The following is a 17,361-nucleotide window of genomic DNA, read 5'->3' as shown; positions in this document are numbered from 1 at the left end:
AAACAGGTGAAGATCTGTGAGCAGCAATATGGTTTCATGCCGAGAAAGAGCACTACAGATGCAATGTTTGCTCTGAGAATACTGTTGGAAAAGTACAGAGAAGGACAGAAAGAGTTACATTGTGTGTTTGTGGACTTAGAAAAAGCTTATGATAGGGTGCCAAGAGAAGAGTTGTGGCATTGTATGAGGAAGTCTGGAGTGGCAGAGAAGTATGTTAGGGTAGTACAGGACATGTACAAGAATAGTGTGACAGCGGTGAGATGCGTAGTCGGAATGACACTCATTCAAGGTGGAGGTGAGATTACACCAAGGATCAGCTCTGAGTCCTTTCTTGTTTGCAGTGGTGATGGACAGGTTGACAGATGAGATCAGACAGGAGTCCCCATGGACTATGATGTTTGCAGATGACATTGTGATCTGTAGTGAGAGTAGAGAGCAAGTTGAGTCTAGTCTGGAGAAGTGGAGATATGCTTTGGAGAGAAGGGGAATGAAAGTCAGTAGAAGCAAGACTGAGTACATGTGTGTGACTGAGAGGGAGCCCAGTGGAGTAGTGCAGTTACAAGGAGTAGAAGTGGTGAAAGTAGATGAATTTAAATATTTGGGGTCAACTGTTCAAAGTAATGGAGAGTGTGGTAGAGAGGTGAAGAAGAGAGTGCAGGCAGGGTGGAGTGGGTGGAGAAAGGTGGCAGGAGTGATTTGTGACCGAAGAATATCAGCAAGAGTGAAGGGGAAAGTTTACAAAACAGTAGTAAGACCAGCTATGTTGTATGGTTTAGAGACAGTGGCACTAACAAAAAGACAGGAGGCAGAGCTGGCGGTGGCAGAGCTGAAGATGTTGAGATTCTCTTTGGGAGTGACAAGAATGGACAAGATTAGGAATGAACATATCAGAGGGACAGCTCAGGTGGGACGGTTTGGAGACAAAGTCAGAGAGGCGAGATTGAGATGGTTTGGACATGTGCAGAGGAGGGACCCAGGGTATATAGGGAGAAGGATGCTGAGGATGGAGCCACCAGGCAGGAGGAGAAGAGGGAGACCAAAGAGGAGGTTCATGGATGTGCTGAGAGAGGACATGCAGGTGGTTGGTGTGACAGAGGAAGATACAGAGGACAGGGTGAGATGGAAACGATTGATCTGCTGTGGCGACTCCTAATGGGAACAGCCGAAAGACAAAGAAGAAGAAGAAGCAGCCCAATTTCATAGCCTTAAGAGTGTGCATATCATGAATGCTTGGTCTTGTTGGATTTGTGAGAATCTGCTGAATCTACTGGTACCTTGTTTCCCATGTAACAATAAGAAATATACTCAAAACCTGGATTAATCTTTTTAGTCACATAGCACTACTGTATAATATTTTCACTTTCTGAAATAACTGATTAAAAAATGTTGGTGGTTTTCATGATAGATTTTTTTACTCTGTACCTGTGCTAATATTTATTGGCATAAGTCAGTCCCTTCGGCAGCTCCCTTGTTTTCATTTGGCGTTACTGCATGTTGATTTAGCACACATTTTATACCAGATGCCCTTCCTGATGCAGATCCACATTACATGGAGAAATGTGGCAGGGGTGGGGTTTGAACCAAGAACCTTAAATGGACTGCATTTATATAGCATTTTTCCATCTCCATCAGATTCTCAAAGCGCTTTACAATGATGCCTCACATTCACCCATTCACACAAACACACTCACACACCGATGTCAGTGTGCTGCCATGCAAGGCACTCACTACACACATGGAGCAACTTGGGGGATTAAGGACCTTGCCTGTCTGAAGCCCAACGCTTAACCACTAGACCATCACCTCCCCAGCTAGAACCTTCCACACTGAAACACGTTTTTTTCATGTCCTGGACAGATATGTCTCATTCAGAAAGGTGAGCTTGTGCTGAACATTTTTATGTGCAACGCAGGGCGTTATACTATATGTAATTACCTTAAATAGGGGATTACTGAAGGTATGAAAGTGACCTGGACATGCCCGCTAGTCCAGACCTCAGTGGGTTAAAGTCAAACATTTAACAACTGACTCATTTGTTTTCACTTTAAAATTTGCAGGTATTTAATTAGTCTTCTGTTTCCATCAGTTTGTTCCACAGAGCTGTTCTGGCCAGAGTTTATTTGAAACTTTGAAGGAGTCAGAAAAGCCCTGCCGGCTCCAATCATGTGAGGTCCATGCCAGGAACTGCAGGAACCCCAAACACATTTGGTCCAAGCATAACTGCTCCACACAAACAGATGTTAACAGCTGTGACATAAGCAGCACAGGTGATGTAGCCTGTAAGGAAACCAATGAGACTCACTGCCCTCATAAGCCCTTTTCTAATGGTTCCCTACACTCTCGCTCTCTTTCCCACCAAGGCAACTCCTCCACTTTACATAGTTACTCAGAAACGCATGAAGAGGTCTGGCACAGGAGGCCAGAGCCGCACCATGGCCCTTTCACTCTCACCTCCATGGTCTCTGACTGCAGCTCTCCACAGCCTTCTGTAGTGAAGCCTGCTGGAGGCACATGGCCAAAAATGATGATGGGAGATGATAGTCCTGAGTGCAGCCAACTTTCGATTTATAAAAAACCAAAACAAAGGAAGTCTATCTTTGACACTCATGCATTTAAAAGATCTGAGGTGCCCCCAAAATTGGATTATGTATCCCTTGCTCAGTTTCCCAAGCATTCACCACAGAACTCGACATCTGAAGCTGCTCAGAGTCCTCCTACTCCTCCAACAAGAAGTGACTCTTTCAGGTTCAAACATCATCAACAGAACAGTTCAGCATCCGATTCCACCATCACTACCGGCACTCCCCCGGCCTCACCGGCACCAGCTGCAGGCCCCCATGAGGATGGGGAGGCAAGGAGCCAGTACTGCTATTCTGATGGTTCCTCAGGAGAGACTATGATGAGTTCAAAGAAACCTCTCGAGGAAGAGAGGCAAAGGTACAGAACACAGGAGCGAGAAAGGAGGAGACACCGGCCAAAATCGGCACCTGCTCTGCAGCGAAATGTGGCTCCATTACACACCCCTGTTCCCATGCAGGTATCTGACACACTGCCCTTTGAGGATCTGGCTTCCTTGTTGACATGTGCATGCTTCTCATGCGCTATTTGTTGCGTAATGGCTTTTCAGAACTCCCCAGTGGTCTAATTACCGGTTTAATTCCTTTTTCCAGGTGCAGAGTTTCTCTAACGATGAGCAGTCCCCAGAGCCCATGGACATGTTGCGTTTCTCTCCCATGCGAACCAATCGGTACAGCATGCCCTTCACACCTCCAGGCTACAACAGTATTGGTGCACGTAAGTTGCCTAAACAGTTTAACCTGTTCTGTGTCATGATTACATTCATAACAGAGGAGGACAACACTAGTCTCCAAAGTGTTACGGATGTAGCACGACTGGAGACTCAATAAAGGGAGCAACACAGGTGGGTAATATTTGAAGTGTTTATTTGCAGCACTGGTGATAGTAAGCTGCAGAAGATCAGTCCATGGAAGCACATAGTCTCTGAGGGCATCAGTAAGTGACAAGCAATGGGTCAAGACAAATAGCAAAGGCAGTGCACTCATCACAAGTATCTGTGTGTGTGAACAGGCAGACAGGTAATCCTGGAGATAAATTGGAGAGTCAATGCACAGTTCAGTTAGCACATATACCATATAACACATTTTCCAGACTGTCATGCTTTATATATATATAATATAATATTGTGTATGTATGTATGTAAACTTGATTGGCAGGTCCTAGAATTTATGTCAAAAATACTGCATCATCATCTACAGCCACAAGATGGCACCTTCTACACTCACAAGGGGCTCTTCAATACTGATCTGAATGAAGTACTGTCTAATCCACACCCTGGAGCAGAAGGTGGTGCTAATGTACCATTAAGCAGGATGCCAACCACAGTAAAACAATATCTGAATGAGAACATGTCTCATAAAAACAGCGAAATTAATAAATCACATTCTCAAACTGGAAGACTGCTCTTTTGAATAAAGAGAGGGAATAAGAGAGGGAACATTTATATGCTCTTCAGTAAAGATGGAGAAATAACTTTTCTACTACTTGGCACTCGATTTATTTCCATTTTGTGGGACAGCTGGACCCTCAACAGAGAGGACAGCTAGGCTAATGTAAGGCTAACTATGATGTTAATAAATCTATAGTAATTTTAAAGTATTTTACATTTAGTGAGGTAAACGTGCACATTTGGCTCCGCTTTGATGTTTTTGTTTGTTCAATGGCGACAGGAAGCAACTTCCCCTTGCGTTCTTTGGCTTTGTGCAGTAACATTGATTAGCCTGTTAGATTCTGTTCATTAATGCAGTGTTTGCATTAAGCATAAATATTAATAATGATGATAATTTTGTTTCTTGTTGCATGAAGCAGTAGCATCACACATTTCAAAAAATGAATGTGACTTATAGACTATGATGGGTTTTTTTTTTTTGTTGGTTCCCCACATTACACACAAGGTGCTCCAAGATACTCGCCTCCTTACCACCTGACACTGCACTGCTAACACATGCTTTTAGGAAAAGGCCTGCAGTGATGGCAAGATGAAGCCTTGTTGACATGTCAAGCCTTCCCAGCCAATTGTTTTGCCAAAAGCTTCATTATTCAAAGCCTCATTTAATGGTTCATTGAGCTATATAGCTGTAATTTTTGTGGACATGTAGTAGTATACAAATAATGAATGTTTGAGTTCAGTGATACAAATATTTTATGTGGTGAAAGCTGGAACATACTGCCATGCTGCTTCGCCTCATTGAATGGTTTGTTTCAGCTTTCACCGAATTAAATATTCGTTCCATTGAAAAAACCTTCATTATTTGTTTTATAAATTGGCTAAAATAGATCCTTGTCATTTTATGTTATATTAATTTACAAACAGAAAAGGGTCTTACATTTTGGTACTTCCTCAATGCAGCGAAAAAAATGTCACAAATTAATCTATCTTTGGTGCGTCACTTCTGCTTTGACATTAGCAGTCCAACATGAACTTTAAATAGGAGTCCAAAAATAATTGACGATGAATGCCTTGCATCAAATCGTCGTCCATCAGCAAAAAAAACTGTCATGTTTGTTTTAAAGCTAAGCGCCACCCGGCTTGTGTGTGGGTGCACGTGATGTGCGCTCACACAAGCGGGAAGGTGCTTGTGCGCGCATGTACTACCAAAAAAAAAGACTATTTCCTCAGTGCAGCGAAAAAAAAAATCACGTCAGACGGCTTACAGCGCAGTGGATTTTTGTGTATGCGTGTGTGTGTAGGTAGGTGTGTATACAGAGTGCAATGGTACCAAACGTATGGAACCAAATTTGCACTCTAAATGCAATGCAACACAAATGGGACGAATGATCCATGTTGACAAGGATCCACTCAGCCGTTATATAATAAGGAATGTTTTGTCACTGCTGACAAGATGGATTCAATGTCCTTCATATGTGAAGCTGCTTGAAGATATAATCCATTTGGATTTTCACCTTTTAAGTGATGTCATAAAAAGGATTTTCTTCTGTAACTTGTTATAGGTAAGTTGGTTCTTTAATATCCAAATTAAGTATTCACAATCTGTTACCACCAATATGATCAAAATTTGTCTGGTCTGGAAACAGTTTAGGATTCTGATATTGTGGGAAGTATTTATTTGTGTAAATGTTTTAGTGTTGTAATGCCACAGTCAGGTCTATACGTGTTTGGGCAGTGACAGAGTGATTGTAATTCAACCTCTGCCAGCACCTCAGTGGAACTAAAATCAAGCAATCCAGATGTTGTCGGCATGTAGATGTTCAGAGGTTTAACAAAAATATGACATTAACCATTTCAGAATTACAGCCATTTTAATACACAGTCTGTCCATTTTTCAGAGCCCATAATCAGTTGAACATACTTATAGCTAAAGCAAATTATCTTTTTTTTTTTTTTTTTTTTTTTTTACATCCGGTTTTCTTTAGATGAGACAGGGAGTAGATACATGAACATTTCCAAGTCAGGTGCAGACATGGCACCTCTAATGCCACATCCCCACCTTTTGTATGAGAGGCATTACTTCAGCTGGTTGTTGAATGTCCTGGTACAGTAGTTGTAGTACCACTAGCTGATGGAGGCAGTGTGTGTAGCTGTGGAGGAATGACATTTGCACATTCCAGCCATACTTACTACATTACCTCATTTGCCTTTTAACCTGTCTGATAAACTCCGGGGTTTTAAAGCTGGAGTCCAGGAAAGGTTGCCAACGATGTCTAAGTCAGTGTGTCCAAACTGGCCACATTATCCTGACTCAGCAAATAAAGTTGTCTGCTAATTTTTTTTGGCTATATTCGTCTGTAATTTTGGGCAGTCACACAAAACTGTATGATGGAGTATTTTCATTAGAGGAATTTCATTAGAGCCAGACGCTCTCTAATCCTCTGGCACTTCCCACTGTGGCCTTGTGGTAAAGGTCTGACACTCTAATGCTTCTTCAGCATCATATTGAGTGACATGAGTGGGGTGGGGTCTGTGCAGAGGGCTGCTAGGGCTTCCAATAGTACCTCATGCTGTTCAAAGAGGTACTGCAGAATTAGTAGTCTGCTATTCCAGTGTGCCCATGGTGGAGGCAGTATTACAAGGGTCGGCGCTGAGCCTTTTTTTGTTTGCGATGGTAATGAATAGGTTGAAGAAAAAAAATCAAACATGAGTCTCTATGGACTTGAGCCTAGAAAGGTGCAGATACGCTCTGGAGAGAAGGGGAACTTTTTTTTTTTGAAGCTTCACTGCCAGGAAAGTTCAGCAGAGTTGAGCGGGATGAATAAAATCTAGCAATGCAGGTATGTACTGATAAAAAGCCTAAAGGATTTTTCACCGAACTGGCGTAGGGTTGTGTATAATTGTGGAGGCTTGGTGTACATTAGCGGAGTGTTGTGTAGACTTGCGTAGAGCATTGCATCCGGTGCTCTATACTGAAAGAATTGAACATGTTTAATATTTTGTGTGTCCACTTTGCGGACCCCTTTGCATCCCTCAGTGTATTGTCACATAAGGCTGCATAAATTCAGCGTAGGGCTGCATAAGCTCGGCGTAGTCGGCACACCGCATTATGCAACTCTGCGTTTGCCCGGTGTGAAAGGGGCTTTATGCTGTGTTCACATGTCAGTGTCAGAAAAACAATCACATCAGTCTTTATAATGGAATTTCTGTCCTCTGCAGTGACAGACTGCAGGTGACGATGTGAGGCACAGTCACTTTTCAGTGATAATGTCATGGAAAATAATTTGCTTAAGCCATGGTCAGACCAAATAATAAAGCCATGAATAATGAGCCATGTATGGATTTGTCAGAAATTTCAGGGATTATTCGAGCCACGTATATGATGTTCTTCTGAAGGAATTGCAGGAAACAGATGTTAAAAAAGGCTACAAGAGCTTTCTTAGAGTGGAACCTGCTCTGTTGCAGGTAGCCTGTTCTGTCCTCGTAGCTGCCAGGTACTTGGATAATGGGTCTCTAACAGCCTGGTACGCATCAGAAACATGCCTGTAACATCCTCAATTGTCCTCGCAGTACCTTGTACACAAATCGCCCCACGCTATTTTTGCTAAATTTTGAACTTCACAAAATTAGCGCCACGCTCAAAGATGAGCCTTGTTAGGCGAATAATCTGCCTCTAAGCGCCACTGTTCTCCCACAATTCTTGAGTAACTTGACTCGCACATAATTTCATGCTACATGGCTCATTATTCATTGTTCATTATTCTGTCTGACCAGGGCTTTAATTGAAAGTTACAACAGTGTTTTAGCATTTTGCATATCATTATATTAAAACGGGAAACCCTGACTATGATAGCAGCTTAAAAAGTTAACTTTTTGTGAGGTTATGAATTGATTCCTATCTGAAATATTCACATTTACCTGGTTAAAACCAGGCGACTCTCTGCACTTAAATAATCCATCTCTGTCTGGTTTTCCTCTTAAAGATAAGATGACATCTGGTTTGTCCTTGTTGATATGGTAAGCAGCAAAAGTTGAAAATGTTTAACTTTTGATGGCAAGTGCCATCACTGTGCGTGGCTGCTACGCTCACAGCCAGACGTGGTGGAATTTTTCCATCAACCGATCATTGAAAATAATGGAACATCTAGTTTTCCTTCTGCTGCTTACTGGTGACATGAATGCAGCATTTGACTTCAGTTACAGCAGTCATTAAGAAATAGAAACAGTATGGTAATGAATGGTAAATCTGTCTGATGTAGCTCTCAAAAGCTGAGTAACCATGGAATAAGGAGGCTGTGAGGGAACTCCCCACGAAACCCATAAAGACTCTAAAGGAGTTATAGGGTTTTGTGGCTGTGTTTGGTGAAACAGCATTGTACAAGTTTTGCCTATTGCACCACCAGTTTTATGGTAGCGGAGTGGCAGACAAAAGAATTTTCTTTAAAAGATGTGATATTTCAGCTGCAGTTTGCCAGGAGGCACACTGGAGTTGAGCCAAGATTTTGTTTTTCTGGTATGAAAATCCTCTTCCATTCCACTCCACTTTGTCTTGAATGTAATCAGTGCATTATTTATTAAGAACCCAAAGACCGCTGTGGGCTAACTGGCTAATTAATGTTACCGGATTGGCAATAAGAACTCAGAGTAAACCACGTCTTGTCATCACTGAACAAGAGAAAACATCATTAGAAGTGTTGGGTTGCATGGGCAGTTTCACTGCAGAGCTACATTTGCACGTTTACCTCACTAAATGTAAATAAACTTTTAAACACAATTATAAAGTTTGAGGCTTACCTTAGCCTAGCCACTCTCTCCTGGCGCTGCAGTTCACTGAGGTATTACAAATAGACTCTGGATGAGGGGCTTGTTCTGTGAGACCCAACCCCCCATCAGCATTTCAATTTGAAGTACAATGAGCGCTAAAGATGTGAGGAGGTCTACACTGTAACCATGTTTTGCTAGCTCCAGCTCTGACAACATACTCACTAGCAAAAATGACCTATACACTTGTCATTTCCTGTTGTGATTTTCTTTTTTTTTTTTTAACTGCACTTGGGGGTATTCGGTAACTTGGAAGTGTTCTTGTGAGCTTCCACCTTCCTTTACTGCTGGTAATAAAATACCACAGATGGTTCCACTTTGGCAGCATTGCAAACATTTCTCCCAGGTGTCACGGTCCCACCACAGACCAATGATGTAGTGCACACTGTCCACCTGCTCCACTCAGGCCTAGAAATCATTTGCAAGATGGTTACAATAGTTTAGTTTCACCCAAGACTTCAATGAAGTAGTTCTTCATTTTTGCAGAATTGTGTTTGTGGGTGTATTAGTATCTTCAAGCATTTTGTGGATCACTGTAATGTCATTGTATACCATAAATATGCTGACATGAATTCCGTATTTGTGCATCTTAAACTGAAATTTGTGGTTTAGATCTGTGTTGAAATAATATAATTTGGCATTTGTAACTCCAGAACCAGTACAACGAGGTTTAGCTCCATGTCCTATTGTGACAGCAGTGACGAGGAACCCGGTCTACACCGCCTGGAGCCATGAGATCCAGTCTAACAACGGTCCACCAGCACCCGGCCCAGGCGCCCACCCACAGTCACACACCAGGTGTGAGCAGTTGTCAATAAACAGGTGAACCTCGTTAACGCACGCAAGTTGGGGTCCACAAAATCGAACCAAGAGCTATCTGAACCCGTGAGTTAATGAGGTTGACCAAGAACATATAGTATTCAGGGTCCACAAATTGACTGTGAGTAAAGCTGAAATGTGAGTTACAAATACGCGAGTTAACGGGGTTCACCTGTATCTAGTAATTTGTCAACCTTTCTGCATGTTTCATAATTTAGTCATTACAAACTAGAGGTATCCAGTGAGGTGGCCTGCCAATATGTAGATGTGGGTTTGAATCCCGCTCAGGGTACTTGTCTGTGTCTTTGCACATTGTCTCAGACCACCCAGCTGTAGATGGGCACTGGCCTTGGCTGGGGAAGTAAGTTGTGTTGGACGGGCGTGCCATCCAGGGGAGTCATAGACTCGTATCTGCTTCATGCTAGGAAATCCGGAGAGCAGCGGCACCAGCAGACCTCAGGTCCCACATTGGATAAGAGACAGGCACATATCTTTTAAAATAAGCAGTCTGTCTTTTTATCCATCTCAGCCATAAAATGTGACCAGTCCAGAATTGGCCCCTTTTCCTGAGTTGGTTTAATGGAATATTTAACTGATACCATCCATTTTAAAATTAAGGAATGTGTGAAAATGTCCAGTACAAGAAATGTGTCAGTACTTTTGCTTCAAACAACTCTCAACTCAAATTATTTTATGTTTTGTAATCAAAAAATGATTAGTGACCAGGTCGCCAATAGATTACTCACGATGCTGTAATCATGCGATCAGAGGTAAAATGTGAAACGTGGCACATACGTCCCCCCTCGTGCGACAGATGCCTGCTGATGAATAAGGCTGTTCTGAGATCCTAAATTTATCCAATGAAGGGGATACAAAGTGACTTCTTACCAGATGTTGAAAGAAACACTTCTGATGTTTTTCCCTCACTGCAGAAAGAAAAAGAAAGTAACCGAGATCGTGAGTACTAGGAGAGTATTAATTATGTTCCCAGTTTTATTTGAACTTGTGTTCTGATAATTCAGATGGTCAGTGTTTGTGTATTTGTGCAGCAAGTAGGCCCCCCACATGTAATGAGCAGATGGCATTGAGCAAATTATATCATGCTTTGGTTTGACTAATTGAGTGCCAGAGGGATTTATTGAGGCCGTTTCCCCCAATTTTAGCCCTCAGCATCAAGGTCGACACAGCATGGATCTCAGCCACAAGCACACTGGAGAGTTCGTTGAGATGAGCTGCAGCCAACCATCACACGCCACCACCACGAACCCCGTAGTCCCCAGTGCCCGACCGGGTATGTATGGAATGCCAAGGTTATCCGCCTTAGTAGTGAACTCAACTAATTCTGCCGTGTAGTAATTTGTCGTGATATTCCTTTTGTACAAATACCCACGAATGTTTTTCAGTGTCCATTTCTGTGCAGTAAATGTCTGCAATTATTGTGACAGAATGTCTTTATTAACAAACCCGACCTTTATGCTATTGGCTAATGCTGAAAACTGCGCAGCTGTTTTATTGTGGGTCCAGATATCTCCAGGTTGACACATGCATGCGTTATAAACTTTACCATAAGTACTCTTTTGTCTATAGGGTAGTCTGACTGTGGAACTTCAAATCACTAATTAGCTGTGCATAAACATGTCATACCTTTGTACAGGCATGGCTTCAAGTGAAGGATTTGGTGCAGACATATATCAGCAACTGCTCTTAAAAATAGGGTTTGCTTCTTGAAGGTGCACAACAAAAATAAAAAAATCTTACAAGTATTTGTCTATTTTCTGATCAAAATATCCAGTCTGTTTAATCACTTAAATACAGTTTTAATAAGATATAAAGATTTGTTTTTAGATAAGTCTGAAAAATCTTAAGTGAAATAGTCTTGTATACAAACAAGATATAATTATTTTCACGTGTGTGTGTGGGGGGGTGGGGGGTGGGGGGGGTCATTCCATCTGAAATCATGCAGTTTTGCAAAAAAAAAAAAAAAATTCCCAGGTCACCCCTCAGCTTTATTCTGTCAATTTTATATGTTAATCACATTCTGACATTAGGGTGACATGCCAAATATTAGGTCTGTATCTTGAAAACATTTGAAGTTACAGCCTTTGGACATTTTTGTGAATTTTTCACATATCATGAAAACTGTGTTTTCTACCAACATTGCACAAATTAGCTCCCTATATGCCCCACAGCTTCAAAACTGCTCATGCCAGGCTAACTTTTGGTGTTGAGTTGGGAAATTATGGCGGTTTCGGTGTATCTAGTGTGGTCTCCCTTCCATATAGGCCTCAAAATGGTAGAAAACCCGAAATTGTAAATGTCGTTCATATCTTTGATCAGTTCAAAGTCAAAGAAATATACCAGCTATGGCTATAGAAGTTTTTGTATGCTGGTTTGTGATATAATGGAACACAGCTACACATTTAAATGATATACCAGGCTGTTTTAACAAAATTCATAGTTGTTAAAAATGCTAATCTTAAAAAAGTGTCTAAATATGCCGATTTTTGTCACCCCAAATGCCAATGTGGACAGTTGACGATCATAATCATATTTTTACCATATATTCTTACATATTTCAAGATGATATGCTGAAAATATGGTGCTGTTATTGAGCTTCCTTCATGTGATTTTTGTCTTCAAATCACAATGTAGTCGCAACAATATTTTTTTGGCAGAATCATGATAACAAATATGCAATTTGAAAAAAACAAAACAAAAAAAACCTTACAGACTAGCTTACTCATACAGTTTCATTTCATAAATTGTCATGAAGAACTTTAACACGTATATGATAGTTTAAATATCTTTCTTGTTAAGAGTTGGTAAATATCTCTATTTACCTTGTAAATGAATTTTGAGTGATCTATTTATTGTTTTACACTAGTTAACAGAAATAAAGGTGAGTTTGGTGTTCCTTGCATTGCTGTTTGCTGACAGCAGTACGTGTCTGTGCATGTTTCTTCACAGCACATGGCGTGGGGAAAAGTGTGGTTACAAATATTATGAAGTATTGCCCAATGCTCAGCGACCTAATTGCAGCATGACCTAATTCTCTTAAAATAGATATTTTGCTACTTTTGTCTATTTTTAAACATAATGGGAATGATTATCATGTTTTTCCAATTTCTAGTGATGCAACCAAGGTGTTACTCAATATTCATGAAGTGACCTAATCCCAAAATGTCCCAAAATAGCCAGTGTGTCATGCTAATGTGTCTATTTATAATCACAAGAAGGAAACACCATATTTGCAGCATATCATCTTGAGATATGTAAGAATATATGGTAAAAATATGAATATGATAGTCAACTGTCCACATTGGCATCTGGGGTGATGAAAATTGGCATATTTTGACACTTTCTCAAAATTATCATTTTTTTTTCAACAACTATAAATGTTAAAACAAGCTGCTGTATCATTTAAATGTGTAATTGTTCCATTATATCACAAACCATCATACAAAAAGTTCTATAGCCACAGCTAAAATATTTCTTTGATTTTGAACTAATCAAAGATAGGAACAACATGTAAAATTTTGCCTTTTCTACCATTTTGAGGCCTTTGTGGAAGGCAGATCACACTAGATACACCAAAACTGTTTCCAAACTTTACACCAAAGGTTAGCATGGCATGAGCAGTTTCAAAGCTGTGAGGCATATAATGAGTTCATTATTAACGTGCAAATTTGGTAGAAAACACCATTTTCATGATTATGTGAAAAATTCACAAAAATTTCCAAAGACTGAATATTTGACATTTCACCATAACTTTGTCAAAGGAATAACATATCAAACTGACAGAACAGAACTGAGGAGTGACCTGGGAGCCTCTGGGTGACTTGAGATAGAATGACCATGTATATATATATATATATATGTGTGTGTGTGTGTGTGTGTGTGTGTGTGTGTATGTATGTATGTGCACACATATTCCACTGATGACTTACATATTTTGTAATCACAAATGTTTTGTTTTTTTTATCATTTATGTTTTAATTTATCATGTTTTCTTATAAAACAAAACAAAGAAAACAAGGTGTTGCATTTCTTGACTTATTCCCTCCACATTATCCAGCCTTTTATCCCTCTCATTTTCATCATTTATCAGCTCCTCAAAATACCCCCTCCACCTCCTTGCTGTCAGCACATTTCTATCTGCATCCTTTATCAACCTAACCTGCTTCTCATCCTTTCCAGCTCAGTCTCTCTGTCTCAGCAGTCGGCTTTAGTCCTTTTCTTCCTTCCTTAGTGTTCATCTTTACATATAGCCCACTAAATATCCTCTGCCTAGCCTTTGCCACAGCTCTTCTCACCTTGTGCCACATCTTCTCATTCTACTGTCTTCACCTTTCTGACTTTCTCAGTTCTCCTTTGCCAGCCTATTCCTCCTCATACTTTCCTATACGTCTTCATTCCGCTATCAAGTCTCTGTCTTCCTTCCTCTCTCCAGTTGTCTGGCCCATCACCTTCCTGGCTGCCTTCCTCATCACTTCAGTTAATGCAGCATTTCAGTGATGATTGTCAAAGTTAAACAAAAAATTGACAGATTTTATGGAATTGAGTTCAGATATTTTATTATTTCTGAACCTGACTGTTTAAAAGCCCACGTGACATTTTCTCTACAAGCCTGATACCTTGACATGTGGGCGTGGCACCGTTGTACCCTGAGCACTTTTGATCTCATGTCACATGCAGTTTGTTAAAATATTCTGATGAGCACACTTGCAGTCCAGCTCCTTTGTATCACTTTGATGTGGGAAATAATTCACACTAAGCTAATAAAATAAATCATCTGCTTTGTAAGATATTATCAGTGAATATGAGTCATAAATTTCCTCTGTTTTTTGCTTCTGCTTAGGTTCTTCAAATACTTTAAAGTTTCGGGCAGAACGCATTAAGATGCCCCCAGCTCGTTACCCACGCTCCACTGGATCTGACAGAGGTAGGGGTGAAGTCGGCGTTTACATCATCCAGCAGTGGGCATGACGGCAGTAAACAGCACGTCGTCTTTGTCTTCTACCACTCCAGGCTCCCGCTCCCATTCAGAGTGCAGCAGCCCGACACCACCACTGTCCCCCGTCAACCTGGAGCTCTCACCTTTTACCAGCACCCAATCGCAAAGCTCCATTTCCCCCCAACCCAGGATATCAGTCAGCCATGTTGCAGTTGGTGACAGAAGGAAAAACGGGTAGGCGAGCTCCTCATCTGTGTCATCACAGTAATGTCATTTGGCACGACGCGTCTTCCGCCATTTGTCTTTTCTGCTGTCTGCTTCTCAGTGATTAAGTGCTTAAAAAGCTGTTAAAAATATGTGACTCTGTTTTGTTTGAAGCAAACACAGATTACTCTTACAACATTTCATCGTCCTCGCGTCTCTGCTGCTGTTCATTATAATTTGTTGTCCTTTTTTCCTACGTGTCAGCAATCTGTTTTCTTCACTGTCTTCCACGTCTCACATTTGTCTCCTATATTACACCCTCGCGGAGTCCACATTCATCTCAGTGAAATGCTTGAAGTTGGATCTGTTCTGTTTATAAGAAATGTATTCACTCTCTGCGAGTCTGTTCAAGCCCAGACCTGAACATGCACTTGCTGCATATTTCAAAATCTAATGTTTTGGTCTTGCTGTGTTTAGCAGGAGGAGCTTTTTATTTCCTTAAATGTTTAATAGCCTTAAAACAACACTATGCAAGATTTGTTCCAAAGGGTGACCCTTGATTAGCAAGACATAAATCAGCTTATGACCACTGTTGGAAAATATAGGTTGGGGTTTGAGCCTTCTGAAGAACAGTTGTTGACAAACTGACAGAAATGCAACCGGCAACCTCATAGCATGAGGGGAACAAATCAAATAGATTCTCAGATTTCAGTAACAATCTTGTCAATATACATACTACTAAACTTGAACAAAACTGTGATTCAACATTGCAGTTTAAACATCAAGTCTTGAGAACGTGTCTTTTAGTACACATTCATGCTCAGATGTTCTTTGGTCATTCAGCAGTTGATATTTGCACAGTCAGTGCACTTAACTCTAAAAAGAATAGCAGCATGTTCACTAATTCTGGACTATGTGCTGTTATATAACGGCTGAGTGGATCCTTGTCATTTGATTGGTGGCTTGCGTATCACGTGACATCGATTATTTGTACCATTTGCCATTGTTTCATTGACTGTGCATTATTTCTTTTTAGCGCGCAATTTTGATGCTATATGAAATGTGCTGTTGCATGCTCCGGACCACCACGCATGCTCGCACAACCATCTAAACATGCTGGAGTTTGATTTGCTGGCAGATGATGATTTGAAGGAGCTAATTGACACTGCTAATTCTTGTAACACACGCACAAAAATCCACTACACCGTAAACCATCTGGAGGCATGAAGAGCCGTTAGGATGAAAAGATGGACAAATTTCTGACGCCGTTTTTCGCTGGAGTAAGAAAAGCAAACGGGAGTCTGTACACAGTCAGTGGACGGCATCACAGACTACTGAGAACAAATTTGGACTTTAAAGTTCGTGTTGGACTGTTAAGCACAAGTGGCACACACCAAAATGTAAGTCCCTTTTCTGTTTTTTGTAAATTAATAAAATATCAAATGGATCTATTTTCTCACTTATATAAAACGAATAATTGTTTTTCCATTCTTTCAAACGAATGAATATTTAATTTGTTGAAAGCTGGAACGTGCCTTCGTTCATCTCATGAAATATTTGTACCATTGAACTCATAAACATTCATTATTTGTATACAAACACTTGACTACATAGGAATAGGAGTGGGTGATAACCAACTAAATGGACATGGCAAAACTTTGATTCCCCAGACACTAACTGAAATTTGGTTGACCAGCTAGCCAACACAGCAAAAGCACTGACAAAATCTGATGTCTGAGCGCAGTATGTGGCAAATTTGCTAACATTACCTGAAATACTTGCCCTTAAACCTTTATTGACATGAGCTCATCTGGCATATGATCTTCTAGCAAATCATCTACTTCACTCATGCAGTCTAACGTCAAGCAAGTGCAACAGCACAAGACTTAGCAAGTAAGAAAATCTTATGACTTACTAGTCCAAAAACAACCATTTGCAGTTATCGTGAGAATCATTCCAGCGCAGCTCATTAGAGTTACAGTGCATGGTGCAGTACCAAGCATTTCAGAGGTGCTGTGGCAATGACAGAGACGTCATTCTGCCTGTTGGTGCACCGTAAAAATGATTATGAAGCTGTTTTATTAAGGCTGGAAAAATTGCATTGTTACTTTAAGGATGAAAGATTTTGGATTATGTATTGATTCATCTTTATTCATTCATTTGCTTGTAATTTATTCAGGTGACTGCTGAATATTGTATGTTTGCATGACTTGAAGCTGGTTTGTAAGAAGTAGCACAATCAGTTTGTGCTACTTTTTTTTTTTGGCTGGATTCTCCAAAATTAGATTCTTATTGAGCTTTCACTCCAGTCTGAAAATGGTTGATTTTTATTTTATGTAATTCTGTGTGTGGTAAAATATTCTCAGACTGAATTGTAGCTGGAATGCCCTGCCTTTATACAACATTAGAAATTCAAAGAAACATCCGGTATAGCATTGCACATTTAAAACAATTCTGTATTTCCTGTCTGCAGTGTGTGATCTGTTCACTAGAAGAAAGTTCTGGAATGTGTCAGAGGTTTCTTACAGGTTTCAGTACCACATAGTGTAGTCGATATAATTAGTACCCCTCCCCTCATTTGTGCCCAAGAAAGTCT

At 40.6% G+C, this 17,361-nt stretch overlaps 1 protein-coding gene across 2 annotated transcripts in view; it reads left to right on the top strand.

Moving 5' to 3' along the window:
- LOC117530524 (disks large homolog 5-like) overlaps nucleotides 1–17,361 on the top strand; it is a 110,546-nt gene that overhangs the window by 69,483 nt on the left and 23,702 nt on the right. The window contains exons 16-21 of one of the 2 annotated variants that reach the window (XM_034193418.1): nucleotides 2,087–3,037; nucleotides 3,177–3,294; nucleotides 9,442–9,610; nucleotides 10,771–10,898; nucleotides 14,466–14,549; nucleotides 14,636–14,795. In XM_034193418.1, coding sequence (XP_034049309.1) covers nucleotides 2,087–3,037; nucleotides 3,177–3,294; nucleotides 9,442–9,610; nucleotides 10,771–10,898; nucleotides 14,466–14,549; nucleotides 14,636–14,795 — 1,610 coding nt within the window. Of the gene's footprint in view, nucleotides 1–2,086; nucleotides 3,038–3,170; nucleotides 3,295–9,441; nucleotides 9,611–10,770; nucleotides 10,899–14,465; nucleotides 14,550–14,635; nucleotides 14,796–17,361 lie in introns of both variants that reach the window. The other variant, XM_034193419.1, reaches the window with a different exon arrangement.

Source organism: Thalassophryne amazonica, chromosome 18, assembly GCF_902500255.1.
Source record: "Thalassophryne amazonica chromosome 18, fThaAma1.1, whole genome shotgun sequence".
NCBI lineage: Eukaryota > Metazoa > Chordata > Actinopteri > Batrachoidiformes > Batrachoididae > Thalassophryne > Thalassophryne amazonica.
This window is presented reverse-complemented; position numbering and strand designations above follow the sequence as displayed.